At 49.7% G+C, this 27,724-nt stretch overlaps 1 protein-coding gene across 6 annotated transcripts in view; it reads left to right on the top strand.

The window, feature by feature from the left end:
* Positions 1-27,724, top strand: part of JARID2 (jumonji and AT-rich interaction domain containing 2) — a 256,478-nt gene that overhangs the window by 217,409 nt on the left and 11,345 nt on the right. For all 6 annotated transcript variants that reach the window (XM_051855829.2, XM_051855828.2, XM_070074380.1 and 3 more), the window contains 6 exons: positions 7,455-7,690; positions 14,529-15,573; positions 18,893-19,398; positions 23,419-23,511; positions 26,661-26,779; positions 26,872-26,942. In XM_051855829.2, the coding sequence (XP_051711789.1) occupies positions 7,455-7,690; positions 14,529-15,573; positions 18,893-19,398; positions 23,419-23,511; positions 26,661-26,779; positions 26,872-26,942 (2,070 nt within the window). The remainder of the gene's footprint in view (positions 1-7,454; positions 7,691-14,528; positions 15,574-18,892; positions 19,399-23,418; positions 23,512-26,660; positions 26,780-26,871; positions 26,943-27,724) is intronic.

Genomic DNA, 27,724 nt, shown 5'->3' with positions numbered 1-27,724 from the left:
CTCCTCCAATCAGGAGCAGCTCCTGCAGCTTGTCAAGTTGGTGAGAGGCAGCTGGGTAGAAGCTGTTTACTTCTCTCCCAGCGCCATATTGTGGGAGAGCAGATGCATAGAATAAATCTTAATTCCAGTAACAGTATAGTCCGAATTGCTCCCCACAAAGAGTTAATGTTTGTCTCCTTTCAGAGATAACCTATGGTTCTTGTACTTTGCCCACATCCTTCTCCCACAGCTGCCCTCTGGCATGCTGGGAATGCAGATGTTTTGGAACTGGCTGTTGCGCACTCAGGCCCTAGCACTGGTAATCATCGGATTATCCCAGTCCTTTCCTCAGCCCTTGGGGGAGCCAGGAGGGCTGAGGAACCATTTTTCAATGACAAAAAAGATTCATTCTGATTTATGGTCTTTTTGTGGCCCTGACCTTTATATTCTCATAAAGCTCTTATGGCCTGTTAAACTTGAGTATCGTAAGTTATCAGGAACACAGTTAAGAAACATGCTTAAATGCAGATATACCCAAGTCTGTTAGTTATTTTATATCATTACACATATTAATATATTCACACTTTTAGATCTTGAGACAGTGGCAATTAAATCCTGATTTAAAAGAATATTCTATGACTCAAAGCATTTACATTCTTCCATTGAAAGGAATGCAGTTGGCTTAGCTTTTTTTATGTAATTAAAGTGAGAGGTTTCACTGGTTAAAAATTCCAGAATGGTTTCTTTTGCTTTTTTTTTTAAAGCTTTTATTAAATAAATATATATTTCATAGGTACAGCTTTTGGAATATAGCAATTCTTCCCCTCATACCCGCCCTCTCACCCCTACTCCTGTCCTACCTCCTGCTCCCTCTCCCATCCCATTCCAGAAGGGTTTCATAGTTGCCTTGTAAACCAGTAGAACTTGCTTATGATCTTGGTTTATGATACTAGAATTGGGGTGGTGGGAGACTTCATGAGGTTCATTCTCTGGTGCGAGTAAATTGCATGCTGGGTTTGAGATTATGAGAGTACTTCGGCTCTCCAGTCTCTGTCCTCATGGCTTTTCTTAGTTTCACACATGGATGCTGTAGCGAACTTAGTGGAGCTGTGTTGGCCCTGGGCAGATTGGGTTGTAGCACTCACACATGCTGCAGTAAAAATCCCTTTGAACTCTTGGCACAGGTTGTCAGACATTCTATTGTTTTCAGACAACAGTGACTCAAAGTTGAACTGGCTCCAGGGAGCAAGTGCAGCTTTTGTACAGTAAGAAGGATTTCATGCCAGCCAATGGATGGAGCTGTGACTCTCCCGGTTGGGAAGACTGGCAGTGACATGAAACTTCCATTTACATATCTGGCTTGAGAGCATAACCTTGTCATGGACCTCTTTTCCTTTTTTAACTCATTTCTTTTTATTTACAGTGACTTTTTTTATTTTTTATTTTTTTGCCCCTTCCATTTCTTTTAGGGGTGGGGAAGTTTGAGCTGTGTTTTTCTGTTCCATTCCTGGGGTCTTTTGCTCATTCTTTCCTCCTGGCCTTTTGTTTTCCTGCCCACAGATGGTTCAGCCAGGCTTTTCTCTCGTATTTCGCTTTCGAGGAGGGTAGGGCTTTAGAACTACAGCAGAGTCACCCAAGATAGTCTGGATACTCCCTAACTTTTGTCAGATGGGGACTCTTCTTTCCTACTCATCTGGTCAAAATCCCCAGGATTACCTCCTGGCTTTTGAGTGGGGAACCTTTGTTAGCCTGAGTAATTAGCCAGAAATAGACCTCTTACAGGTAGGCCTTACAGACTGGCAAAAGTGGATTTCTGGCCTTGTTGGTTCTCTTTAAAATGGAATTTGTGCCTCCAGAGGTGAGACTCCTTTGCCATTGTTGCAAGAGTTTTAAAAAAGATCACTCTTTTTCTATTTGTATAGCTCCTTTCTTTGGAAGAAGACAAAGCATGTTATATACTTTATTTAAAATACTTCAGCAAGTCCTGGAGGATAGAAAAGAGAGGCAGCTGATTATCCTTTAGGGAATTGAGGTATAGATGTGTTGGGTGAACCAGGAACTAGACATCAAAACCCGGATCCTCGTGTGTTGTGATGGTTGAAATATCTTATGATCAGCTTTGCGTTGGCTGCCTAAGGGGCTCACCCAGGAAACGTATGGGAAACATTTTTTTAAAACAAGCTCCCTGGAGCTGTAACTGTGAATCCCCTCTTAGAAAGTAGAGCATTCCACCTTTCAGATGCTTGCAGTGAAAGATGAATCTAGTAATATCTCTTGCCCGATTTCTTTTCATCCATAGTCAGGAACATGTCTTGTCTTCTTTGGGATAAAGCAATCCTAAATCAAAGTGCTAGCCTTTGGATTTGAAGATGTTGCTTGCCAAAGTGTGAAAACATTAGTCTATAGGCCATTTAACTTTCAGAATGTATGTGTACAAATCAATATATTTGCCTATGTTCATTAATGTAAATTTATTTGTGTGTGAGTACAATACAGTTTCCTCTTATGGTTCATGTTGATGAATGCATTTTTTCCCTCTGCTTAAAGAAGCTAGTCCAATTACTCCTTTTAATTGGGACAGTGTGCAGAGGACTTCTATACATCGAAGTCTTTCTGTCTCTTAGGTTCATAGGATTTAGTCTTTCCCTGTGAGTGAATTTTTTTTTTATTCTCCCCTTCTCTTGCTTTCTCCAGAATCTTACAAATTAAGACAAAAGATAATTACTTGCAGGGGTAAAACTGGCAGGTTCCCACGACACTTAAAATTAATGAGCTGTTGAGTACAAAATATACCTTGTCTTTGGTTCTGCCTTCTGTGCCCAGGCTTCCCTCCCCTCTTTCTTCCCATTTAACACATGATTTGGCTTGTTGGCTGTGTTTGCCATTTGGGTATATTGCTGCTATAAAATAGTAAGATGGTTACAGAAACTGGGTTCGTTTGAAAACCATCTCTTTGTTGGCAGATCAATGTTAATTTGATGCAGTTTTCAATTTTTGCATATTTGAAAACTTTCCCCCTCTTTGGGATATCCTATCAAAATATGCTTTAGTAGCACGCTTGACGAGGACTCTGCTCCGGCACTGTTGTTAGCAGCTCAGACCTGCCTCATCCTGCCTCTTCTCTAACTGCCAGGGCTTTGCTTTCTGCAACATTTTCCTGAGGACTAGGGTTCACGGTGCTGGTGGAAGGTCCTGCAAGGCATTTGAATAGAAGCAAAGAGCTGTGTATTTGAGTCCCAGCACAGGTGTGTTTGCTGAGGAAGCATCTGCTCTTTTTTCAGGTCTTAGATATTTGCTGCTTGCCTGCACCCACATGGGAGACCAGGAGGGGGCATCTGGCTCCTGGCTTCGGATTGGCACAGCGGCCATTTGGGGGGTGAACCAATGGAAGGAAGACTTTTTTTTTTTTTTTTTTTTTTTTTGACAGGCAGAGTGGATAGTGAGAGAGAGAGACAGAGAGAAAGTTCTTCCTTGCCGTTGGTTCACCCTCCAATGGCCGCTGCGGCCGGCGCACCACGCTGATCCGATGGCAGGAGCCAGGTACTTATCCTGGTCTCCCATGGGGTGCAGGGCCCAAGCACTTGGGCCATCCTCCACTGCACTCCTGGCCACAGCAGAGAGCTGGCCTGGAAGAGGGGCAACTGGGACAGAATCCGGCACCCCGACCGGGACTAGAACCTGGTGTGCCGGCGCCGCTAGGCGGAGGATTAGCCTAGTGAGCCGCGGTGCCGGCCGGAAGGAAGACCTTTCTCTCTGTCTCTCACTGTTTAACTCTGCCTGTCAAAAAATAAAAAGAAAAAAAAGAAAAAAGATATTTGCTGCCTGGCCATGGTGTGCACTGGCCTCAGCCCACCATTCATTTGGAAAGCAGTGTGTGTGAGAAGCTGATCTTCATCCCGGCTAAGCCCTTTCTACATTAGGGTTGGATCCCCGAGTTTTCAAAGCACCTGTGATAGAGCGGCTGCATCAACCCCATTGTGCATGTGAGAACACTAAGGCTTACATAGGTAGCCTCACCGTGGTCGGATAGTTAACAGATAACTTTGCCTGTCAGCTGAGGTTGCCCGTCCCAGAATCTGGGCTTTGTTTTGGAAACTTGTGGGTGCTAGGATAGACTGGAAACCAATATGAAAAAGAGTGCAACCCTGTGGTTTTGGGCATTTTGGTCTCAAGACTTCCCTTTCTACTCCTCAAAACTACTGAAGGGCAACCTGGGTTTTATTAATGTTGGTTGTATAAAGGCAGGAAAATTTTAAAGTGCTAATTTAAAATTACCACAATCCATGTTACATTCACAAAAATAGCATTTTATGAAAAATCATGTGTTCTAAACCCGAAGTTTTAGTATTAGATTACAGTGTAACAAATTTCTTGACTGTCCAGCTTAGTTGACGACAACCAGATTCTTGTGTCTGTTTCTGCACATACGTAGTTTGGCTTGATTTGTATGAAGATAATTGGTCTCAGACAGGTACATATTTGGCCAAAAGGGAGCCATCATAGAGGGTTTTGTGCTTTAACACCATACCCAGACTCTGAAAGTGGCCGGTTCCCAGAGGTCAGTGGCTATGGGAATTTGAACTTCTGCCTGTGAACTTTTTGTACTCTTTTTTTTCTTTTTCTTTTTTTCAAGAATTATTTTATTTATTTGAAAGAGTTACAGAGAGAAGTAGAACCGGAGAGAAAGAAGTCTTCCATCCCATTGGTTTACTCCCCAAATGAACGCAATGGCCAGAGCTGAGCTGATCTGAAGCCAGGAGCTAAGAGCATCTTCTGGGTCTCCCACGCGGGTGCCGAGGCCCAAGGACTTGGGCCATCTTCTACTACTTTCCCAGGCCGTAGCAGAGTGCTGGATTAGAAATGGAGCAGCCGGGATTCGAACTGGTGCCCATATGTTATGCCGGCGTTGCAGGCTGGGGCTTTAATCCACTGTGCCTCAGCACCGGCCCCCTTTTTGTAGTCTTGTCACCTCATACAATACATTGATTTGTCTTTCTCTTTTGGGTGGTTCTTTTATTATAATGATGTACAATTTTGTAGCATCTTATATTGATCATTTGAAAATCATGGCTCACTGAATGACTTACACATCTTATATCATTCCCAGCACTTTGTATGATAGAGTATGAAAGAATCCCTTATGTATCTCCACTGAGTTCATCAGAAGGGTCTTCTGGATGCTATTGACAGGCTGTCAAACTAAAGGCAGAAGCAGTTTCCCCAAAATACTAGTAATAAAGAAAAAAATGATTAATGGTTCATTTTGGTGCTACTGTCTATATTTATGCTAAGGTAGCTGTTTTCCAAAGTGGGTCCCCCATTTTATATTCCCAGCAGTAGAATATGAAAGTTGGCAGTTTCTTCTCATCTTGCCAGATGTCATCATTATCTGTCTTTTGATGAGAGCCATACTCTTGAATGTGAAGTATGATATCTCCTTGTGGTTTTGATTTGCATTTCCTTGTTGGCTAACCTACCTTTTTCTTGCACCCTTAATCCATGTTGTCAACCCAATAAAGAGGCAGATATAGTGTTGTTACTATTATGAAAATAGTTTAGAGTCTAGCAGAGTCTCTGCAAGGGTCTCTGGGTCTCCCAAGTATCCATAAACCTCCTTTGAGACCACGTGCTCCTCACCATGCTAGTAGAAAGCGTGGGGTGTGTTTTCAATGTAATATTTCTTACTACTCAGGTAGGAGATTGGCAGCTCCTCCATTTCTGAAAGTAGTGATATTTAGAAGCTATTGGGGGGCACTGGGACAAGTCGTGGCTTTACGGGGCTTTCTCCCCATTGAAGGCCCCCATTAAAGGTATGACAGGCATGTTCCCTGTGGCAGAGGTAATGATCCCACACAGTACCAGGTTATGATGGGTCTTGCTCAAGTGCTGGCTATATCGAATCCTGATCCCTGCACTAAGTACAGGGAGGGCTAGGACGGAAGAGCAGATCATGCCCACAGTCTGACTAAATGGCGACCTGAATTGGCCCTTGTGAACATGCAGTCATGATGTCTCTCAAATGTTGGCTGCTACTGAGCCCCGGACGTTGCACTAGGTGGTCCACATATAGGAATGTCTTATTCCAATTTACATATGAGAAAACTGCCCAGTACCAAGCACATGGCTAGGAATTGTACTTCAAATAAATTGTAAAAACTGGAGCAATCCCATAGACTTTTTTTAATTGAAAGAAAAAAGTAATTATAGAACTTGTGCTTCTTAATAGGAGGATGCACTGGGAGGCATATCTTCATGACAGTAAAAACAGACGTATGGAGTTGGTTTAATAAAAAAAGCATCTACTTTGTCTACTGTTTCAATAAAGGAACTGTATTCACTGCTTTAGAAAATTGGTGAACAGTCAAGAATTGCCTGGGTGCATGTTCCTTGGCTTGATTTTTAATCACATTGAAGTATGACTTCTTATGGATGTTGCTTTTCATTTGTCTTGAAAGCAAGCACAGACGCTGCCAGCTTGGATGTGATTGATGGCTCTGACAATGGTTGGTTGCTTACATTTAGAATAAATGCCAGCCATTTGAAGCTCTCCATTTTCTCTGTAACAGAGTATCCAGGAGAACCTTGTGCAAAATGGGAGCATATCCTCTATTTTGACGAGATGTGGTCTTTACTTCACTGTTTTAAACCTGTTTTGAATTTGTAATCACTAGTGTTGGAAGGATTGCAGAGAGTAGGGCGCACATCCAGCTGAGATGGAAAATGTTCATCTCTAGCTTGTACCTCATACAGTGGACTACATAGGGTGAAGAAATGAATCCGAAAACAAGTAGAAGGAAACTTAGATTATTTTATCACTTGAAAAAACTGGAGGAAGGTGAGGGAGATTTTGTTCAAAGGGCCCATAAACTTTCTGCAATAGGAGTTATGAGCTATGTGGCATGGTTCCCGAAGTAAAGAATAATGATTATATACTGAAAAATTGCTTAGGAAGTAGTTGTTAAATGTTCTTTGCACACAAAGTAAGTAGGTGAGGTGGTAGATGTGTAATTGTATCGTAATGTGTATGTATTTAAAAGAATGTCAGGGATTGCGCGTAGTGCAGCGAGTTAAACTGCCACTTGAGATGCATAATCTCATACCCAGGTTCCTGGAATTGAGTCCTGGCCATGGCACTTCTGATCCAGCTTCCTGCTAACTTGCCTGGGAGGCAGCAAATGATGACCCATCTACTTGAGTCCCTGCCACCCATGTGGGAGACCAAGATGGAGTTGCTGGCATTTGGGGGTGAACCAAATACCAGCCCTGCACCTACTCCCACCCCACCCCCAGTGTCACACATCATAAGTATATACAGAGATTATTGTCAATTTTACTTTAATGAAGCTGGGAGAATAAAGAAGAAAATACAGAAGGACTTCCTGTGCATAAAAGACAGGAATGTTTGTAAAATTGGTTAGCTGATCTAGTACCATCCCATGACGTCATCTTCCTCTTCCCTTCTACTTCCTTTCCAGTTTTCAACGGTTCCAGCAGGTCAACACGGGAGAAAGAACCTGTTCAAAAACACAAAAGCAAAGAGGCCACTCCCGGGAAGGAGAAGCACAGCGACCACCGGGCTGACAGCCGAAGGGAGCAGGTCTCAGCATCGCAGCCCACGCCAGCCCCCTCCACGGGCTCCTCAGCCAAGGGGCTTGCTGCCAGCCACCATCCCCTCCCTCTGCATCGGTCTGCTCAGGACTTACGGAAACAGGTACTGTCAGGTGCTGCTGAGATGTGTGCAGCGCCCACCTCCCCACTTCTTCAGGGTAAAAGCAGCTTTAGAGGGCCCACAGAGCAGGAGCTGTAGCCCAGAGGTGGGGCCAGGAGACACATTTCCTTTGTGTTGAGGTGCCCATGTTAGCACGTTCTGTCCTTTGTGGATCCATCAGAGCCGAGACCCGCTGTGGCTTCGTGCTTCCTGTGAACAAACAGTGCACCCTTTCTTTTCTCTTTCACTTTCGTGCGTGGGACTGGATGGAGTAAACCTGTCTTAGTTGGTCAGAGCTCTTTCTCAGTTCTCAGTCTTGCTCTTCATCTCACTCAAGTTTCCCTCTGCAAGTGAATGAGAGAACCAGCACAGTTGGTTGAGATAAGAGCTGAGGGAGCAGCAAGTCCTGTCTTGCCCCAGGGTTTCCTGCCTCTATGCTCTGTGGCCTGTAAATGTGACTTATTCCATGGTGTGGCTTCCCAGTTGGAGGAGGAGTCCTGGGGTGCTCCTTGCAGGGCAGGCTCATGCCACCCACGTGGCTGCCATGGCCATGCTCCTTTGGATCAGGGTCACTGCAGGTGGCTCCATATATTCAGGTGGGGGTGACCCTGCAGATCTCAGAGTATTGCCTCCGTCACCCCTTTCCCTGCTTCCCTGTCTTACTCCTCCAGTGTAGTCAACCAAGATGGGGCGACTCAGGGTTCCTAGTTTGAATTTGGCTCTTACCCTGACTGTCACTGAGACTGGCTCTCACCCTGTCACTGAGACTTGAGATGTGACATTTAACTTTCTTGGGCTAAATTGTTCATTGGAGCCAGTCTTGCCAACACCTCTCACAGGGTTATTGTAAGAAATGAGAGGATAATTTTGAAACCATCCAATCTCATTAGTTACATACTCTGAAAATAAGGTCAATACAAGCAAATGGCAGGCTCCTTTGTGACTGCTTGATGCAAGTGATCAGACTGTGACCTTTCATTTTTTCAGCTGCATCAAGGATGTGGGCCCAGCGGATACTCTGATCTTTAATTATGTTTGCCTGAAAAGAAGAGTAAATGTGATTGGGCAAAATGTGAATGAGTAGGGTCAAGGGATATAACTTGTAGTAGGTACTGCTGAGAAGTGTTTTTTTGTTTATGGTTTGTTTGCTGGAATGAACTCTGTGGAGGCCCTGCCTTAATATTGCTCTCTTTGTATCTCCTTACCTTGCAAGCTTCTACCCAGCGTAGTAGTTCAGTTTTTCACAGGCCTTGGATCCCGAGACTTGAGTCACATGAATATGGACTTCACATGTGCCTTTTCCTTTGTGAGCAGGGTCTGGCCAGTGCTCTGGCCTTGCAGGCCCTTTGGAGCAGTGTGGAAAATTTGTATTTGTAACACCTTTTGTTTTCCTGAAATAATCCTTCAGTGTAAATACAGGTAAAATAGTAACAAATTTAGGCTGGTTAAAGAAGAACACTTATTCCCCCTGGAGGGTTTTGAAATACAAAAATTTCTACAACAGGCTTGAGGAGGGTTTTATTTGTGTAGGCATCTTTGTGGTCCTTAAGCCAGGATATGGGCCGTTTGGATACACTGCATGTGGTCACCTGTGGTTCTCATTCTGACACTGAGGCACAGCAGTGCTTTGGAGAAGGTTAGCTCACACTGCGTGAGCGGGCGCTCCCTGCAGGGCAGTCTGCTGAGCTTGTCAGCTGTCGGGGAACCAGGCTTGTTGTCCCTGCGGCAACAAGGCTTGCAGGGAATTCCTGGCCTTGAACAATTCAGAGAGGCCCAAAGAATTGGGAATAGAATTTTTGCAAAATGGGATTAGGAAGAAGTTGTGAAAAATGAATTATGTATACGCAAGGAGAAAATGGGAAAGTCTCCTTAGCCGGGAAATGGTGCTTGTGCTTCTGTTGGAACCAAGCTGCCTGGAGAGGGAGCAGGCGTCCCAGAGCCTCCCAGGCTTGCCTTGTCCGTTGCCCTGGCTGAAAGGCTTCCTCCCCTCCAGCTGCTGCAGTTAGCGTTTGAGTAACCTCTCTGTCCCCCTTCCTACCTCACTGCCTCACCAGTGTAGTTCTGTGCATTTTAGGCTTTCCTGTTTTGAATTGAGTGAAGTTTTAACTCTGAATGGACACCCCCAGTCCACTTATGTTTTCTCTCCCCTCCTGCTTATTTCAAGTCAGAAGCACCTCTGGTCCAGTAGCTCCCTCTGGTGGTATAAAAGAACTCGGCAGAGTCAGGGAGTGGTTGCTCTTTGAACAGGAGGTACCATCCTCCTGAGTGACTAAAGCCTTTTCAACTAGATAACCAAAAACCTCATGGTCATTTTTCCTTTTATGCTCAGCTGAGGAAGTGTGCACCTCTGCTTTTCACTTGCCATCATACTGTGTTGATTTCAGACTTGCGTATATGTGGAGGGGTGCAGGAAACTCAGTCTGGGGAAAGGGGGTTATAATATTGAAGTGTATGATTGTATTGTGGATCGGGTATGGTTTTAAAATGGAATTTTTATTAAGAAGAAGTGAACACTTGCTATCTTGGGCTTCCATACTCCTCCCCTTACCCCTTTCCTACACACAAAATAGGACTGATTTTTCTAGGGAACTAAAAGGACCTGTCCATTGCACTGTAACTTGGAAGCCCTCTAGGTCTTAGCCTTGCCTACTAAATTGAAATAACACACTTCTCTCTCTGGGACTGATTGCTCTAAAACCAACCTTAGGGCTGTGTGCCTGGGATTGCCTGAGGTCCAGTTGACAGGTGAGGGATTGTGGGCCAAGGAGAACCCCTTGGAGCTGGAGGGGAGGTCCAGACATCCACACCAGAGGCAAATTACTGAGCAGTATGCAATAGTACCATGCAGCTGCATCCTGTCATCGTCAACTCTGTGCATCGTGTGAGTTCAGGTGGTTTCTCCTGTGTGCTGTCATGGAAACACTGCCTCAGGGTGCACAGCCGAGACCCCATTCCTCCCATGTGGTGCTCTGGCCGCAATGTTTTGTTCAGCTCAGAGTTGTTGTACATGGTCTAAAGTCAACAAAGGTGCTGGCTGGGGGAGGCTCAGGGAGAGAACTTTAGTGGCAAGGGGTGAAACAATGCTTTCCTCTATTCCTTTGTATTCTTTGAGCCCAATTAAATGCCTGAATTCTGGATTTCCAGAGATGAGTGCAGGCCATGAAGCTGATACCTTTGTGTGAGATGGGAGAGTCTTGGATTTTGCAACAGCAATGCACCTGGATGGGTTATTGATTTGTTTTGTTTTGTTTTGTTTTACTCAATGTTTAGGATACAGATGGATTGTGGTGTGAACTTGTCAACTACATTCTGGCCTCTGCTGGTAGCCCAGGAAGTGTCCCCCCCCCCGAGGGGGAAGGCAGCCAGTGACGAACCCTTTTCAGTTTTCATAACTTGTTTCTATAAAGCTCATTGTTTCGGGTCACAAGGCAGTAGATTATAGTCTTTGTGATTTTTAAACGAGCATACATGCATGATATTTCAGTGAACACTTTTGAAGATAACGGCTAATAGTGAAAGAAAAAGAGTAGAGTCACTCACTTTCTCTGATAAAGCTAGTTGAATGCAAATACTGGCAATGATGCAGTGTAAAGGTTGCAGAAATAGGTAGACAGGTGATCTTTTGGCCATCAAAGGTGGCAGCATATTGACTGCATTCCACCTAGCAGAAAATTGACCTCCCTGAAACACACCTGGCCAGAAGCTCAGGTGCCCCCATGCAGCCAGAATGAATGGACGCAAAGGAATACAAGAAAGAAGGATGCTGTCACCCCTCACCACCTGAGAACATGGCATTGGGGAGGACAGGGCCGTGCTGTGGGAGCATTGAGCCCTTTTTGCATCCTTGCTGCTTCTCTCAGAGATTGTGTAAGAGGGGCTGTGGAGCCCACATGATTTTAAAGATTCTCCAGGGATTTTCCCGGGTGCCATGTTTGAGAAGCGCTGAACTAAAACCACAGCAGAAGCGACGGGGCTGCCAGTTGGCTGTCGTAGGAGCCGGTGATGTCTGCCGCCGTCTGCAGTTGGGCATTCTGACAGACAGTTCCCTGTCCTTGGGAAGAGGCTTTGCCATCTTGTACAGGCTGCCTCAGGGTTCACTGGGGATACAGTTGCAACACATGGAACCCTCAGTGATTCAAAGGCGATTCTGTGGGATGTCCTGCCCTCAGGAATACAGACAGAGCCCTCCTCTGAGATCCTGGGTGCTTGGGGCCTCCTGTGAAGCCACAAGTAGAGGTGAGCCTAAGCTGGAGCTGACAGCAATTCCCAAGTCTTCGGTTTAGCAAGCAGGAGCATTTGAAAATAAACAAAAACTTAGATATTTGCAGTCTTCTAAATTCATAGATATTTAGTACAGAACTTTGCTTTGATCTCATCCCTGGTTTTATAAGTTTGCTTTAATTTATTGCTATAGGTCTGGTGCTATTCCATGATTTATTCCACCTCTGTCTGGCCTACTTGTATATACAGGCGAGTGATATAGGTCCAGAATGCAATTGCTGGGCCTTTCTTTTGGCCTCTCCACTGGGCCTGAGGCCCTGGCTCTAGGAGCTGGGCTCCCTGCACCTAGAAGCAGAAGTTGCTCACCAACAGGTACCCTGGGCATGGCTCACACCAGGACCTAGTGACTTTGACTGGACTACCTGTCATAGGTGATACCTACAGAAATACTGATCTCTTAGTGGCTTCTTTCCATTTTCTTTCTTTATAAATCTCTCCTGACACTTCTTGGGTGATTCTCAATGTAGTCCTCAGACCAGCTGGCAGCCCTGCCAGGCACCTGGTTAGAAGTGTACATTCCTAGGTCCCACCTGCTCACTTCATCAATAACATGGTGGCAGGGCCCTGTGATGTGGTCTGATGAGCCCCCACTGACTGAGGACCACACATGTGAGGACCTGTTGGGAAGTTGGCCCTTTCCCCCCATCCCCACATAAGCCACCGATACACGCTGCTGGGCTCAGCTGGGGACCTGCCTCTGGACACTGAGGACAGCATACACAGCCTCTTGGTGGCACTAGTTGAAAGGAGGTAACTGCTTTCAGGCCTCTTGGCCATGGCACATGTGGGCAGCTTTGCCCTTACACCCTGGCACCTTCCCCTTGGCTTATTGGAGAGAAAAAGAGGGCTGTAGTTTGTGTGGTTTGGTTTTCCAGTCATTGTGGAGCTGCCTCTTTCCAAGACAGTGGTGCTTACAAAATCTCTGTAGTCTCTGCTTTTGAACTCACTCTGTAGAAGCTAAGTGAGGCCCAGAAAGTTGAATGACATGTCCAGGGTGAGCGGGGTGCGTGTGTGACGTGAAGGTCTCTACCCTGAAGCTGGTAGTAGCTCGCCTTGTGGCCGCTTCACTGACACTGTGCAGAAGTGAGTGTGTTGCTGGTGTCCACAGCCCAACTCCCTGTTGTTGCTGTAGGAACAAGGTCAAGCTTCATGTGCCGCAGTTAGCGTGCTGTCGGGCTGTGAGAGCCCACATGCGGAAGCTTAAAGATGGTGGGAAATTGGAACCATGTGTGAAGAGAACTGGGCATTTCTGCCGTACCAGAGAGGTTGCTGTGTCTATCTTGGACCTAGCGTGACCCTTGAGGCCTGGTCTCAAAAGGTGACAGCAGAGATAGGTGCTGGCAGTTCGTAGCCACGGCTCAGGGCCAGGCCAAGGGAGCTGCTGTTCTTTTCCTCCCACAGTAGTAGGTTTGTTTCCTTCCTTTTTCAGCCCCAGAGATTTCTACCTAATGTGCCAGGTCCTGTGGTTATATGGGGCACATAGAATAATGGCCTGATTTTCTTGGAACAGGACACAGAGGTGCACATACGCAAGTGTACGTGTATTTAAGCAGAAGTACGTATTTACTTAGGCTAACACTTGCACTGCTCTCTCCGCCCACTCACCCGTGATGGGTACTATCTTGTTGCCGTTATGGGTGATTGTTAGGTGTGTGGGGAGATTCCCTGGAAGAGCCACACCTGGGGGACCTGGCAGGGACGATCCAGGTCCTGCTCTATGACAGTTTGGTGTTTGGTGGCACAGAGCTTCTGAGGCAGAGCACAACAGTTCTCAGACATGACTTCACTTTCCTGGCTGGTGTCCCTGTGCCTCCTTTTATTTCCTGTATTTTTAAAAAAATTTGTTTAAAAGATATATTTATTTATTTGAAAGGTAGAGTTACAGAGAGAGAGAGAGAGAGAGAGAGAGAGATCTATATGGCTACAGCTTCTGGAGCTGGGCCAATCTGAAGCCAGGAGCATCTTCCAGATCTCCTATGAAGGTACAGGGGCCCATGGATTTGGGCTATCTTCTGCTGCTTTCCAAGGCACATTGGCAGGGAGCTGGATCAGAAGTACTGCTTGAACTGGTGCCTGTATGGGATGCCAGCGCCACAGACAGCATCTTTACCTGCTGCGCCACAGTGCCGGCCCCTCTTTCCTTAGGTTTGTTTCATTTATTTGAAAGGTGGAGAGACAGAGAAACTCCCATCTACTAGTTCATTCCCCAGATGGCTACAGTGGCTGGGGCTGGGCCAGGGCCAGGCTGAAGCCAGGAGCCAGGAACTCCATCTGGTCTCCTTCATGAATGGCAGGGTCTCAAAGTCAGGACCGTCTTTCTCTCTTTCCCACGTGTATTATTAGGGAGCTGGATCGGTAGTGGAGCAGCTGAGTCTTGAACCCTGATTTGGTTGCAGGCTTTGCAGGACCACAGCACCAGCTCCCTTGTGTCTCCTTTTCGCAAGGGTAGGGCATGTGCTTCACCTGTTAACTGGCAACTCCCTGGTAGTGGCGGTCACTGTTTTGGGCACTGATTTTTTTTTTTTCCCCTCCTCTTCCTCTGCTTCTCCTGCCTTCACAGGTTTCTAAGGTAAATGGAGTCACTCGAATGTCATCTCTGGGTGCAGGTGCAACCAGTGCCAAAAAGATGCGCGAAGTCAGACCTTCACCATCCAAAACTGTGAAGTACACTGCCACGGTGACCAAGGGGACTGTTACATACACCAAAGCCAAGAGAGAACTGGTCAAGGAAACCAAACCCAATCACCACAAGCCCAGTTCCGCTGTCAACCACACAATCTCAGGGAAAACTGAAAGTAGCAATGCAAAAACCCGCAAACAGGTGCTAGCCCTCGGGGGGGCGTCCAAGTCCACCGGGCCTGCCGTCAATGGCCTCAAGGTCAGCGGCAGGTTGAACCCAAAGTCATGCACTAAGGAGGTGGGGGCGCGGCAGCTGAGGGAGGGGCTGCGGAATTCCAAGAGGAGACTGGAAGAGGCACAGCAGACGGAAAAGCCGCAGCAGTCACCCCCCAAGAAAATGAAAGGGGCAGTGGGCCCTGCCGAAGCCCCTGGTAAAAAGACAGCTGCAGTGGCGGCAGCCTCGGCAGAGAAACCTCTGCTGAATGGACATGTGAAGAAGGAAGTGCCCGAGCGCAACGTGGAGAGGAGCCGGCCGAAGCGGGCCACGGCTGGGAAGAGCACTCCCGGCAGACAAGCACATGGCAAGACGGACAGCGCCCCCTGTGAAAATCGTTCTACCTCGCAACCGGAGCCCTTGCACAAGCCGCCCGAGCCGCCGGGGAAGCCCGAGAAGGGTGGTGGCAAGGCGGGGTGGGCAGCGATGGACGAGATCCCCGTGCTCAGGCCCTCCGCCAAGGAGTTCCACGACCCCCTCGTCTACATCGAGTCGGTGCGTGCTCAGGTGGAGAAGTGCGGGATGTGTAGGGTGATCCCCCCTCCGGACTGGCGGCCCGAGTGCAAGCTCAACGACGAGATGCGGTTCGTCACACAGATCCAGCACATCCACAAGCTGGGCCGGCGCTGGGGCCCCAACGTGCAGCGGCTGGCCTGCATCAAGAAGCACCTCAGGTCTCAGGGCATCGCCATGGACGAGCTGCCGCTCATCGGTAAGCTGGGGTGCTGGCCACTGTTCTCCCTAGTGCCCCTGGCGCTGGTCCAGGCGCCTGCGCCCAGTCCCATTGTGTCCTGGGCGAGGTTGTTCATGGGCTGTGCATGTTGAGCTCAGACCTCAGGTGGCCTTGACCTCATGCTCTTTGGCATGACTGGCCCCTGCTGCCAGAGGTGTTGGGTCAGTGACCGTGAAGGCCACTTGCCTTCTGTTGCAGTCTGTTCTGGCTGCCATGACAAAGAGCCCCCACCATGTGACATTTGTTGTCTCACAGTGCTGGAGACCACAAGTCCAAGACCAGAGCCTCTGTGGACTGATTCTCCCGAGGCCCACCCCCCTTGGCTTGGGGATGGCTGTCTTCCCCCTGGGCTCACCTGTCTTCTTCCTTCTGTGTCTGTTTCCTTATCACATCTTTGGAGGACACGAGTAAGATTGCGATGGGATCCATCTGTCTGAACTCTTTTTTACTTAACCTTAAAGACCCTGCTTCTAAATAGTTTAACATCCTAGGGTCCTGGGGTGGTTTCACAGGTAACCCTCAACCGGCCAGAGACAGGCTATGTTTTCTTCCTTCTGGTCTTTGTTTCTCCATCCTCCACATTTTCTCTTGACCTTGAGTTTTTCTCCTGATCAGCTGAGCCCTTTTCAAGGCCACAGCTCAAGGGACATGGTGACATCCTGAGGTGTGGCACTGGCAGGGGCTGATGGGCAGCTTGCCACTTTGAGTCCTGCTATGAATGCACGTCCAGGCAGTTGTGGAAACCCTGGCTCCTTGGGGCATTCCAGGCAGAACCCACTTGGAGCTCCCCTGTTGCTCATTCCACCTCTTTCAGCCTTCAGTTCTTGAGCTCCAGGATGAACTTGCTATGTCACTCTGCTGAGTAGAGTCTTTCTGAAGATCTGGGGAAGGTCTCCTACCTCCTTCCTGCTCTGCATCTCTTCCTCAGAGCAGGAGGCAGGACATGCCTTTGGGAGATCCCAAGTTTTCAAAGGCAGGGGGCTGTTGAAGGCATTCAGCCATTGCTTACTGTTAAGAGTTAGCCAAGGCCGGCGCCGCAGCTCACTAGGCTAATCCTCCGTCTTGCGGCGCCGGCACACCGGGTTCTAGTCCTGGTCGGGGCGCCGGATTCTGTCCCTGTTGCCCCTCTTCCAAGCCAGCTCTCTGGGCAACACGCTTATGCCCTGTCCAGATGGGACTTGTGGGTGGGACCGAGTCTTCCTCCATGCTACCCTGCCAAGTGGACTGCAGTTCTGCATGGGCAGAACGTGAGCCGTGCGGGTCACATTCTCATGACTGCCAGTGCCCTTTGGTTCACAGTTTTCTTTTTTTCAATTTTTTTTAAAAGATTGATTTATTCATTTGAGAGGCAAAGTTAGAGAGAGGCAGAGACAGAGGCCTTCCATCTATTGGTTCACTCCCCAAATAGCCACAATGGCCAGAGCTAGGCTGATTTGAAGCCAGGAGCCAGGAGCTTCCTCTGGGTCTCCCACTTGGGTGCAGGGGCCTAAGCTCTTGGGCCATCTTCTACTGCTTTCCAAGGCCATTAGCAGTAGCTAGATTGGAAAATGGAACATCCGGGACATGAACCAGCACCCATATGGGATGCCAGTTCTGCAAATGGAATCTTAAACCACTACACCGCAGCACTGGTCCCATGAGTAGTTTTCTTTTTAACCTTGACTTCTTCCTCAGAAGAAGAGTAAGGGGGCATCAGAAGCCAAGTGGATGGTGTGTTTGTGTGTGTGTTCTTTGCCACTATTCCCAGAGGACATTTATCAGATGGGTCCTGATCAGGTCTGTACCCACAGAGGCCTTGGGCAGCACAAAGGACCTGAGATCATTATCATTTCCTGGGATCCAGCCCATGAACACACCTCCTCTGTGCAGGTCAATGTGCCCCTGGCCCCTGGCCCCTGGCCCCTGGGGAGCCCTGTGCTGAGGGTGCTTGGAAGTGATCACCACATGTGACATGTTTCTGCAAGCACAGGTATCAGTAGGTTACAGCGATGTACTTCAGAGTGACTTTCTCCTTTTTTTGAACTGTTCTGAGCCAGTTAATATAGATGGGGGTGTCTGCGAGAAAAGGCTGTGCACACCCAGCTCTGGAGGTAGGACAAACTCCCCACGGCAAGTCAGAAGCCTGGATTGGGTCACAGCATCCTGGGCCTTAGGTCCCACTTACGTGCAGGACCCAGGGCAGTTTCTGCATTGACCTGGTAGCTTCTTCCTCCATTGACACAGACAGACCAGGGTGTTGCTCCACCATATAAATGGAATTCAGGCCACTGTGTCACAATCTCAGGTCTCAGCGACTGGCCCAGGACATTGCATTTTTGAGCATTCTCTGCCTCAAGTAGTCCAGGCAGTCACCTGGGGCTGTGGCGGGTATCCTGCAATGCCCAGGGTCTGCAGGGCTCCAGCCTGTTTCCAGCTGTTGACGCTGTGCTTCTGTAGCCCTTAGGGTTCAGCCAGAGTTGTGCCCACTTTTCTTTTTATTTTGCACCCTCCCAAGTACTTACATCTTCTTAGTTTGTACCTTGCTCACCTAGCATTTTGTTGACAATTATTTTCAAGTGTACCCGATCTCCTGACCAGGGAGAGGTTCTTTTCCAGTTCCCATGTGGATTGCATTACTGTGCGTGTACCCTTTGGAGAACTGATCAAGGGAAGTGGGGGCATACACTCTTCAAGATCAGCAGCCTCTCTGTCGCTGGGTGGAGGAACGGCCGAGTAATGGACAGACTGCAGTGTGTTCTTGTGCAAATGTTGCCCTTTACCCTGAAATCCAGTGGAACTAAAAATACACCTCCTTTGTGTGAGTGAGTGACTGAGCAGACTGTGAGGAGAATTAGGCATCAGTGGTGCGTGTTGTGTGTGCAGGCTTCTGACCTCAAAGCTATTCCAGGTGGTGCTGGGACATGATTGCAGCCAGGAGGTCCCGCCCAGTCTCACTTGGGTGGTCTGCTGCTCACCAGCCTCAATGTCACACTTGCTGCCCAGTGGGTAAGGATGCTGTGTGCCAGTGCTTGCTGTGCTAGACTCTTGTGTCTGCTCAGCCAGTGTGCTCTCGCGTTCTACTCAAGCTCCTGCTTCCTGAGACGCCTTTCCTGACCACCCCGTCACTTCTCTCTGTCTTTATTGCACTTGTCCGCGGGCTGTTGTCATGAGATAACCATCTCAGGGTTGACCACAGCAGGGTGAGCAGAGTCCCTAGCCCATAGTAGATATGCAGGACCGATGGACCAAATGTCAGAGGCCTTGTTTGTGTCTGTTGTTCTTACCAACTTCCCCTGTGTTTGCCTCCCTCGCCGTCCAGGAGGCTGCGAGCTCGACCTGGCCTGCTTTTTCCGGCTGATTAATGAGATGGGTGGAATGCAGCAAGTGACTGACCTCAAAAAGTGGAGTAAACTAGCAGACATGCTGCGCATCCCCAAAACTGCCCAGGATAGACTGGCCAAGCTGCAGGAGGCCTACTGCCAGTACCTGCTCTCCTACGACTCCCTGTCCCCCGAGGAGCACCGGCGGCTGGAGAAGGAGGTGCTGATGGAGAAGGAGATCCTGGAGAAGCGCAAGGGGCCGCTGGAGGGCCACACGGAGAGCGAGCACCACAAGTTCCACTCCCTGCCCCGCTTTGAGCCCAAGAACGGGCTCATCCATGGCGTGGCGCCCCGGAATGGCTTCCGCAGCAAGCTCAAGGAGGTGGGCCAGGCCCAGCTCAAGACGGGCCGGCGGCGACTCTTTGCTCAGGAAAAGGAAGTAGTCAAGGAGGAGGAGGAGGAGGACAAAGGCGTCCTCAATGACTTCCACAAGTGCATCTATAAGGTAGCACCCTACTGCCTGCACCTTGCCCGTTTCTGTACACTCCCACCCCAACTGCAAAACTGAGGAAGGGGACGGTGAGGGCACCAGATGGTGTGAGGACAGGGCTAGTTTCGGTGCTGGGCTGAGGAGGATATCTCTTTCCCTTTCCACTGAACATATCTATTGCAACTGTAACAGTCCCACAGACCAGTTCTTTTTTTTTTTTTTTTTTTTTTTTTTGGGACAGGCAGAGTGGATAGTGAGAGAGAGACAGAGAGAAAGGTCTTCCTTTTGCCGTTGGTTCATCCTCCAATGGCCGCCATGGCCGGCGCGCTGTGGCCAGCACACCACACTGATCTGAAGGCAGGAGCCAGGTGCTTCTCCTGGTCTCCCATGGGGTGCAGGGCCCAAGCACTTGGGCCATCCTCATTTATTGTTGTTTTTTTTTTTTAAAGATTTTTATATTGGAAAGGCAGAATTAGAGTTATCTTTCATGCAATGGTTCATCCCAAAATGGCTGCAATGGCCGGAGCTAGGCTGGTATGAAGCCAGGAGCTTCTGCCAGGTTTCCCACAGGTGTATGGGGGCCCAGGCACTTGAGCGGTTCTCCGTTGCTTTCCTAGGATGATAGCAGAGAGCTGGATTGAGAGTGGAGCAGATGGGTCTCAAACCACTGCCCAGATAGATGCCGGCATCTCAGGCAGGGGCTTTACCATTGTACCACAGTGCTGGCCCCAGATCAGGTGATTTATAATGAGCAGAAATGTGAGGGCTCACCAGCTGTGTGGACTGGGAAGCCTAAGGCCAAGTTGTGGAGGTCTGATGAGGCCCTCCTTGCTGTGTCTCAACATGGCTGCAGGGCAGTGAGGGGCCCTACAGGGCAAGCCCACTCCTGTGTTAACAGCATTGAGTTCATTCGTAAGGACAGAGCCCTCATGGCTCCCAGTACTGCCATAACAGTGGCTGCAGCTCAACATGAGTTTTGCAGGGGACAGATGCCACCACCCAGTTCTGTATGACAAGAACATCTGCAGTTGGCCAGGAAGGCTGGAAGGTCTGGGGATCAAGGCATAGACATGAGGCTTTTAGCCAATTGCATGAGCAGCCTTGACTGCCCCTTGGGAGCACTGCAGGAGTTGTTAGTTTGCCGTGGCCTTGGGTTTTTTACCGAACAAGGGGTGGGTGTTTATGTGTTTGTGTGTGTGCGCGTGAGTGTCTAATTCGATGCATCTTATTTTCCCCTGCACCCCCAATTGCAGTTCTGTGCCCTGCACTCTGAGCACCCCCATCTCATCCTGGTACACGTAGGGCTGTCCTGCATGGTTGGGGTTCTGAGACCTGGACTGGTATACTCCATGGACTGTAAGCCATGGTTTTTCTGCCTCATTCCTGTTTGGCACGCCGCTGCCCCATCCTCCCGCAGTGCCGAGAGCCATCACTGACAAAGTGGTCAACACGGTCTCACATGGACACGCTGCAGGGGGAAGAGGTGGGGCAAGAGCAGCAGAGTGAAATGAGCAGTGCTTCTCCCAGGGCTGCTGGCGCTCATTGCCAACCAGGCCATCCTGGGCAGACTCACTCCTCCCAGAAGGGAAGCATCAAGTTGGGCACTCTCCTCCGGCTGCACACCTGCAGCCCTCCCTGCTTCTGACTTCAGCCCGCCCTCCCCCTCCTTTGCCAGGCATAGGTCAGCAGTGTACCCAGTGCCAGGCCCTCTACACGAAGGCCTCTGCAGAGCTGCCTGGCATAGCACTGCCCCAGTGACGCTGGTGTTCTGGCGAGCTGGTGGTCCTGCCAGCTGCTCCCTCTTGGGATGCGCCTGGTGGGATTGACTACACTGATGGTTTCTGTTGCACTGGAAATCTTGGATGTCATTGATCCTCCCTCTCCACCCAATACCTGTAAGGTGTGCAGGGCTTCCTCACCACAGGCCTTGGCCTTTCCCTGCTCATTGGGGTAACACAGGAGTCTGGTCCTCTAGACTTGAGTCTCCTGGGCGGAGTCTGATATGTCTACTGGTTTGTCACTTGGCTTTGGTTCCCCATTTCCATTGTTTGGTGCCGCAGCATAGAAATGGGACACAGGGGTGTGGCCCGGGGCTACTAGCAGCCTGCCCCTAAATCATCTCCTTAGGTTTTCCTGAAAAGGTAGAAGGCAGCCCAGGGACCGTAATGTCTGGAGCAGTTCATCGGTTTCTGACATCTGCCCCAGAGCGTCTCAGAGCCGTTGCTGAGTCCTGACTCCCGCAGGACCACACCTGCTACTTTTCTTTAAGAAGGCCAGTGCTGGGAGCATGCATTAGGTTCACAGAAGAGTTTTTTAAACAATTTTTTATGATTTATTTATTTATCTTAAAGGCAAAGTTAGTGAAGGAGAGATGATGTGTCTGCTAGTTCACTCCCCAAATGGCCTCAGTGTCTGGGCCTGTGCCGGGCCAATGACAGCCATTCAAAGCTCCATCTAGGATTTTCACCTGGGTGGCAGGGGTCCAAGAAGTTGGCCATCTTCTGCTGCTCTCCCACATGCATTAACAGGGAGCTGGATTGGAAGTGGAGCAGCTGGGCCTTGCACCAGGACTCGTATATGAGATGCCAGTTTCACAGGTAGCAGCTTAACGTGCCACTCCTCAGTGCAGGCCCCTTTTCTTTTCTCTCCTTTAAAGCATATTCTACCCAGATTTCACTGGTAGGTTTTTTAAAGCATGCTCTATCTAGGTTTCATTGGTAGGTTTCATTGCCAAAATCCAACAGCTTGGCCAAGGCGTGCGTGGTAGGTTGGGAGCAGTGGCAGCTTGGCCAGGGCGTGCGTGGTAGGTTGGGAGCAGTGGCCCCTGTAGCCCCTCTGCATCCTGGGCTGTTGATGTCACTTTCATCCCCATCCATCAGTGTAAAATTAGGTCCCTCCTCATGATTCTGTTTGTATTTTTACTGGCTGGTGTCGTCAGGGAAAGGGTGGACTGGAGAAATTTTTTGGCCTGGTCAGAAGCCCATCTTGTCCTACTTGGAGAGAGCAGACCCAAATGCCGACATCTCCATGTTATCTGCTGTGACTGCTGATTACAACCCTGCTGCTACGGTGCTGCTCCCAGGTTTCCTCACTGGGGAGATGTTCTCAGGCCTGCGCTGTAACAGCCCCTCTGCCCGGCCGTTTCCATGCTTGCCTACCTCCGCTGCTCCCCCACTAAATGCAGGTTTTGTTCTGTGTGCATGGTTCCCTCTCCTGCCCCTAGAATTGGAGGGTACACACATTGGTGCAGTTGAGGAGTCCAAGCACCCTATCAGTGCAGGGAAAGGCATGGACCTTAGAAGAAGCCTTATCTTTGAAAAATAAACTGTGGTTTGCAGGACGGGTCAAAGCAGCCACCATCTGCAGATTGCAGGCAGTTGTCCTGCCAAAGCCAGCAGATTAGCTGGAGTGTTGTTACTCGGCATGCAGCAGCAACAGAGGGTGTGATGTCTGACCGTATAGGCACCATGGCTCTCCCTGGGGAGCTGTAAAAGGGCAGCATGTGGTTTCTGTGGCCAGAATGTGACCAGATTGCAATTCGGAGTAACGTTGCCTACCTGCTGAGTTACTGAGTATTGAGGACTCTGAACATACAGATATTGCCCACATTTTCCTTTCAAGATCCTCTGGGGAATCCCCAGTTCTGGCTGCTCACGGCTTCTCTGTCTTCCTGGGGCTGCAGCCTTTATCCTTCCCTTTCCCTGGGGCCAATTGAGGAACTCTGCCTAAAAGTGCAAGATGCCTGCTAAAGCGCTGTCCCTTGGAAGGTGTCGTTTTGTCCTTCAGATGTGTGTGCTTGTGCTTATGGACTCGGGCAGGCCATCGCTCTGCTGCTGGTAGCCAGTGGGTCCATTGCTCATCGGCAGCATCCTCCTCTTTCTGCTGTCTGCTTACATGAACTTGGGCTGTGCCCTGGTGACACATAGTGGCCCTCAGCCGCAGAGACGCCACAGAGCGAGGCCTGTGGTGGCACATGCTGATTGTAAGTGTGCGTACAGCTCTTGATTCCTACACCCACATCTGCTTTGTTCTCAGGGAAGGTCAGTTTCTCTAACAACGTTTTACCGGACAGCAAGAAATATCATGAACATGTGCTTCAGCAAGGAGCCTGCCCCAGCTGAGATCGAGGTGAGTGGGGCTGACCTCTTGCTCCTGGGTGGAGGGGCCTTGTGAACTGAAAGGACTCTGGTGGACAGGGGGCTGCTGGAGGTGGTAACGTGAGTTCCTCTAGACGTTCAAAGGCCAGGAACAGTGCAGCGAAGGCAATGAAAGTCCCTGTCTTCACCTGGACTTCCCGGCGCAGAGGCCGCAGGGTGTCTGTCCAGGGGCTGGGCTGCGGGCCCTCTGCCTCCCGCTGCAGCGCAGCCCCTGCCTGCTGTTCCCCGCGCTCGGGGGTCTGTCGTACAAGAGGATGCACCGGACCCCTGTGGTCACAGCCGTGCTTTTCCTTCTCTCCCATTTTCTGTTTAATGGGGTTGGCAATTGGCCATTTTTGTGCCTCTGCCAACTCCCTTCTTTGGGTTACTATGTGGTTCCTGGACAGGGAGCGCGTCTGTGCCCAGACCAGTGCGCGGGAGTTGTGGTGTGAAGTGCTGCAGGACCCAGACTGGGTCTGGTTATTTCTCCTCAGCCAGCGGCCACCAGGGACCCCAGACACTTAGCTGTGGACTGGGGATGGGGTCCAGTCACTGGTGGAGACAGCCACCTCCGGGAGTAAGGGATGGCACTTCTTTTCTTTAATCGTAGACGTCACCTCTGGAATATGAATCCAGTGGGGTTCCTCCCATGTGTCTAGGCGGAACCCCAGAAGTTGCAGCCATCCTGCTGTGCCCAGGCTTCCTGGCAAGGGGCCTTTCCCGCGTCCACAAGGGTGGCTGCTTCCCTGTGCTATGGGGTACACACTTCTGCTAGTGGATCCACCATGGATCTCGAGCCTGGCGTCCTCATTTGGGGAATTCTGTGTATGCTGCTGGCCCTTTGAATATGTAGCTGTCTGTTGATTAGGGTGTTCAGCCTTGGCACTGCACCGTGAGTGTGACCTCACCTTATTCCCCGATTTGGCCCCACCCAGGCCACATCATGGCTGTGGCTGCCATGCTGGTCACTGCTGTCTTCCATCCACATTGAGTCCTGAGTCTGGGACACATGTGATCCTAATGGCCATTGTCAAGGCACTCGTGGCACCCAGAAGAGGTGCAGGCCGTGGCTGTGCCGTATGTATCCCATGAGAGGCTCCTGGAGGCAGAAGGGTTTATTGCTATTCCAGTGTATGACAAAGAGTAGCTAATTTTATGGTTTTCTACAGGGGAATTAATTCCCTCTGAAAGTGTGGGTTTTATTGACAATTTGCTAAAATTCAGAGTTCAGTCCAGGGCTGCCTGCGGCTTGTGTTCCCCACTCTGTCAAGAAGGTGGACCCGCGTCTTGGCTGGTGGGCGGAAGCTGGAGCCAACAACTGTTTAAGAACAGTCCTTCTTCACTTCCCACTTCCTCACAGATGCCCCAGAGGTTGGGAGCTCTGTCAGCAGATGGGGGCCAGGTGGGGGCCACTGCCCAGACTCCTCAGTCAGGCTGTTGCTTTGTTCCTTCCAGGCCAGGAATCCTTCCTGATGTTGAATGCATTCAAGATGTTATTTATTTTAAAGGACAAGTTACAGAAAGATAAGAGGCAGAGAGAGAGAGGTCTTCCATCCACTGGTTCACTCCCCAAATGGCCACAACAGCCGGAGCTGGGCTGATCCAAAGCCAGGAGCCAGGAGTCAGGAGTGTCTTCTGGGTCTTCCACACAGGTGCAGGGGTCCAAGGACTTAGTCCATCTTCCACTGCTTTCCCAGGCCAGAGCAGAGAGCTGGATTGGAAGTGGAGCAGCCAGGACTCTAACTGGTGCCCATATGGGATGCAGGCACTGCAAGCAGAAGTTTTCCTGCTACGTCACAGTGCTGACCCCTGAATTCATTCTTGATCTGTGGACATGGACACCTCCACTCAGGTTCCCCTTGGTCAAGGTCATGGTGCCATGGGATGTGCGGTGGTGTTGCTCCGAGTACTTTGAGCTGAGCATTCCATGGGCAGGCTCCTTCCTGAGATGAGGGAGGTGATGCTGCGCTCCCAGAGCAAAGAGGAGAGGTGTCTGGCAGCAGAGGGTTTTAAGAGGGGAGCTGTGCAGTTGCTTACCTGGGCTCAAGGCATGTTCTTGATCTGCTCTTCATCCCAAGATCAGTTTGGACAGAGCTTGTGAACAGCAATGGAGAGGCTCCTGAACCTGCCAGTGTGTTCCCCGGCCCCCAAACCATACCCCCGTAGTGCCCTACTTCTGGTATGATTGGCCTGGGTGGTAGTCTGTCTTCCCCAGTCTTACCTCCTCCAGTGACCCTCGCCTGCAGCCTGGACGCTGACCCCTTGTGACAGCCAGGCTTCTAGGTGGTCACAGATGTGGGCAGTGTGCGTGTGAGCAGATGCCCGCTGCAGGTGGTCACAGGTGTGGCCGTGTGTGTGCACCATGCACAGGGCTTGCCGGCTGCGGTTTTCACAGCAGGAGCAGCGGAGTAGGAAGTCTTCAACCTCTTTCCTATCATTGCTTCTTTACAAAAATATCGTTTGGCACAACATTCCTTTTCATTTACTGGGGTAACATACACGGTTGTCAGCAGAGTGCGCCACCTGGCCGATGGGCCGCCGTCACCTGCCCCCGTCACAGATGTATCACATCCTCCCGACCCGTAGCCTCGTACTCACCAGGCACGAGCTCCCCAGCCCCTCCCTGCAGCGCCTGACAGCCCCCGTTCTCCTGTCTGTCTCTGGACTTGGATGATTGCAGTTAGCTTCCAGCAGTGGAAACCCGTGCTGTTGTGCTTTGTGGCCATCCCATCACTGAGCATGTCCTCACGTCTTCAGGGTCCACCGTGGAGCCCAGTATGATTCCTGTCTGTATATGCTGCTTTGGTACTTAAAAAAAATTGTGGAAACGTGGAATTAAATGGCACATTTGTTTTTCTGCGAAAAATCTTATGAAGCTTTTTTCTTAATAAGAATTTTCCCATGTTTTCCCATGGTACACTTTTTTCACGGTCTTTTGGAAGGCCCCTCGGTTCTTTATCGGCTCATCTTTCGACACACTGGGGCTGCTGTGAATAGTGGTGTATAGCCGCGTCCCAGGTTGGGAGAGCACCCAGAGCTGAGCCTGTGGTTGCCATCTGAGTTAGCGTTCTGTCTGGGTCGCCCAAGAGCAGCTGTGAGCCAGTGTGGCTGGGGCTGACGGGCTATTTCCTCTTCCCACAGCAAGAATACTGGAGGCTGGTGGAAGAGAAAGACTGCCACGTGGCCGTGCACTGCGGCAAGGTGGACACCAACACTCACGGCAGCGGGTTCCCGGTGGGAAAATCCGAACCCTTTTCAAGGTACCTCTGTGGGCCCTCTTGTCCACATTCTGGGGACTGGGTGGCAGCCTTCCCCTGCTGGCCTGTGACCTCCCTTGTCTTTCCCTCCACAGGCACGGATGGAACCTCACGGTCCTCCCCAATAACACAGGGTCCATCCTGCGTCACCTCGGTGCTGTGCCTGGTAAGTGTGACTGCAGCTGCCTTCCCACTGAGAGCCAGGGCCCGCGTACCTGGCACTGAATCCCCAGACTGGAGATGCTGATTTGACAGTGAGGTCATAATGGGTCAAGTGACTAAACACTTGGAATAGTGAAGCGCACAGAATTCACTTTCGAAGCTGCTTGGGCTCCTGCAGGCTGAGGCCATGCATTCTTGGTAGTCAGAGGCCAGGGGTGAGGTGTGCTTCACACACTTCCCGGAAAAGCCAGGAGCCATGAAGTTTGTGGACCCTGAAGGCCAGGACTCATGGAGAACCCCTCCTGAGGACCCGTTCCCAACATGTATCCCACTCTACTTTTTTTTTTTTTTTTTTTTTTTAAGATTTATGTAAAAGAGTTACAGAGAGGGAGAGACAGAGCAAGCTTCCATCCACTGGTTCACTCCCCAGGTAGCTACAGCAGCCAGAGCTGGGCCAGGCTGCTGCTCATATGGGATGCCAGTGTCAAGGGATAGGATGCCACCATGCCAACTCCCACCCCACCCTTTGCATAGCTGGTTGGCGCCTCTGTTCTCAGCCTGCAGAACTCAGATGTCTCCTGTTATTTTGAAAGTGGCCTCATTGTTGATTCCACTTCTGTATATCCACTAGATAAGAGGAGATACTGTCTTCTCATGGAATTTTACCTTTTAAATCCCATTTCTTTTTCTCCTTATTTAAGAGAACAGAGTGATTTTTTTTTATTTTTTTATTTTTTATTTATTTTATTTATTTTTTTTTTAATTTTTGACAGGCAGAGTGGACAG

Source organism: Oryctolagus cuniculus, chromosome 5 (assembly GCF_964237555.1).
Source record: "Oryctolagus cuniculus chromosome 5, mOryCun1.1, whole genome shotgun sequence".
Taxonomy (NCBI): Eukaryota; Metazoa; Chordata; class Mammalia; order Lagomorpha; family Leporidae; genus Oryctolagus; species Oryctolagus cuniculus.
Note: the sequence above shows the minus strand (reverse complement) of the source record. Positions and strands in the feature narration are given on the sequence as shown.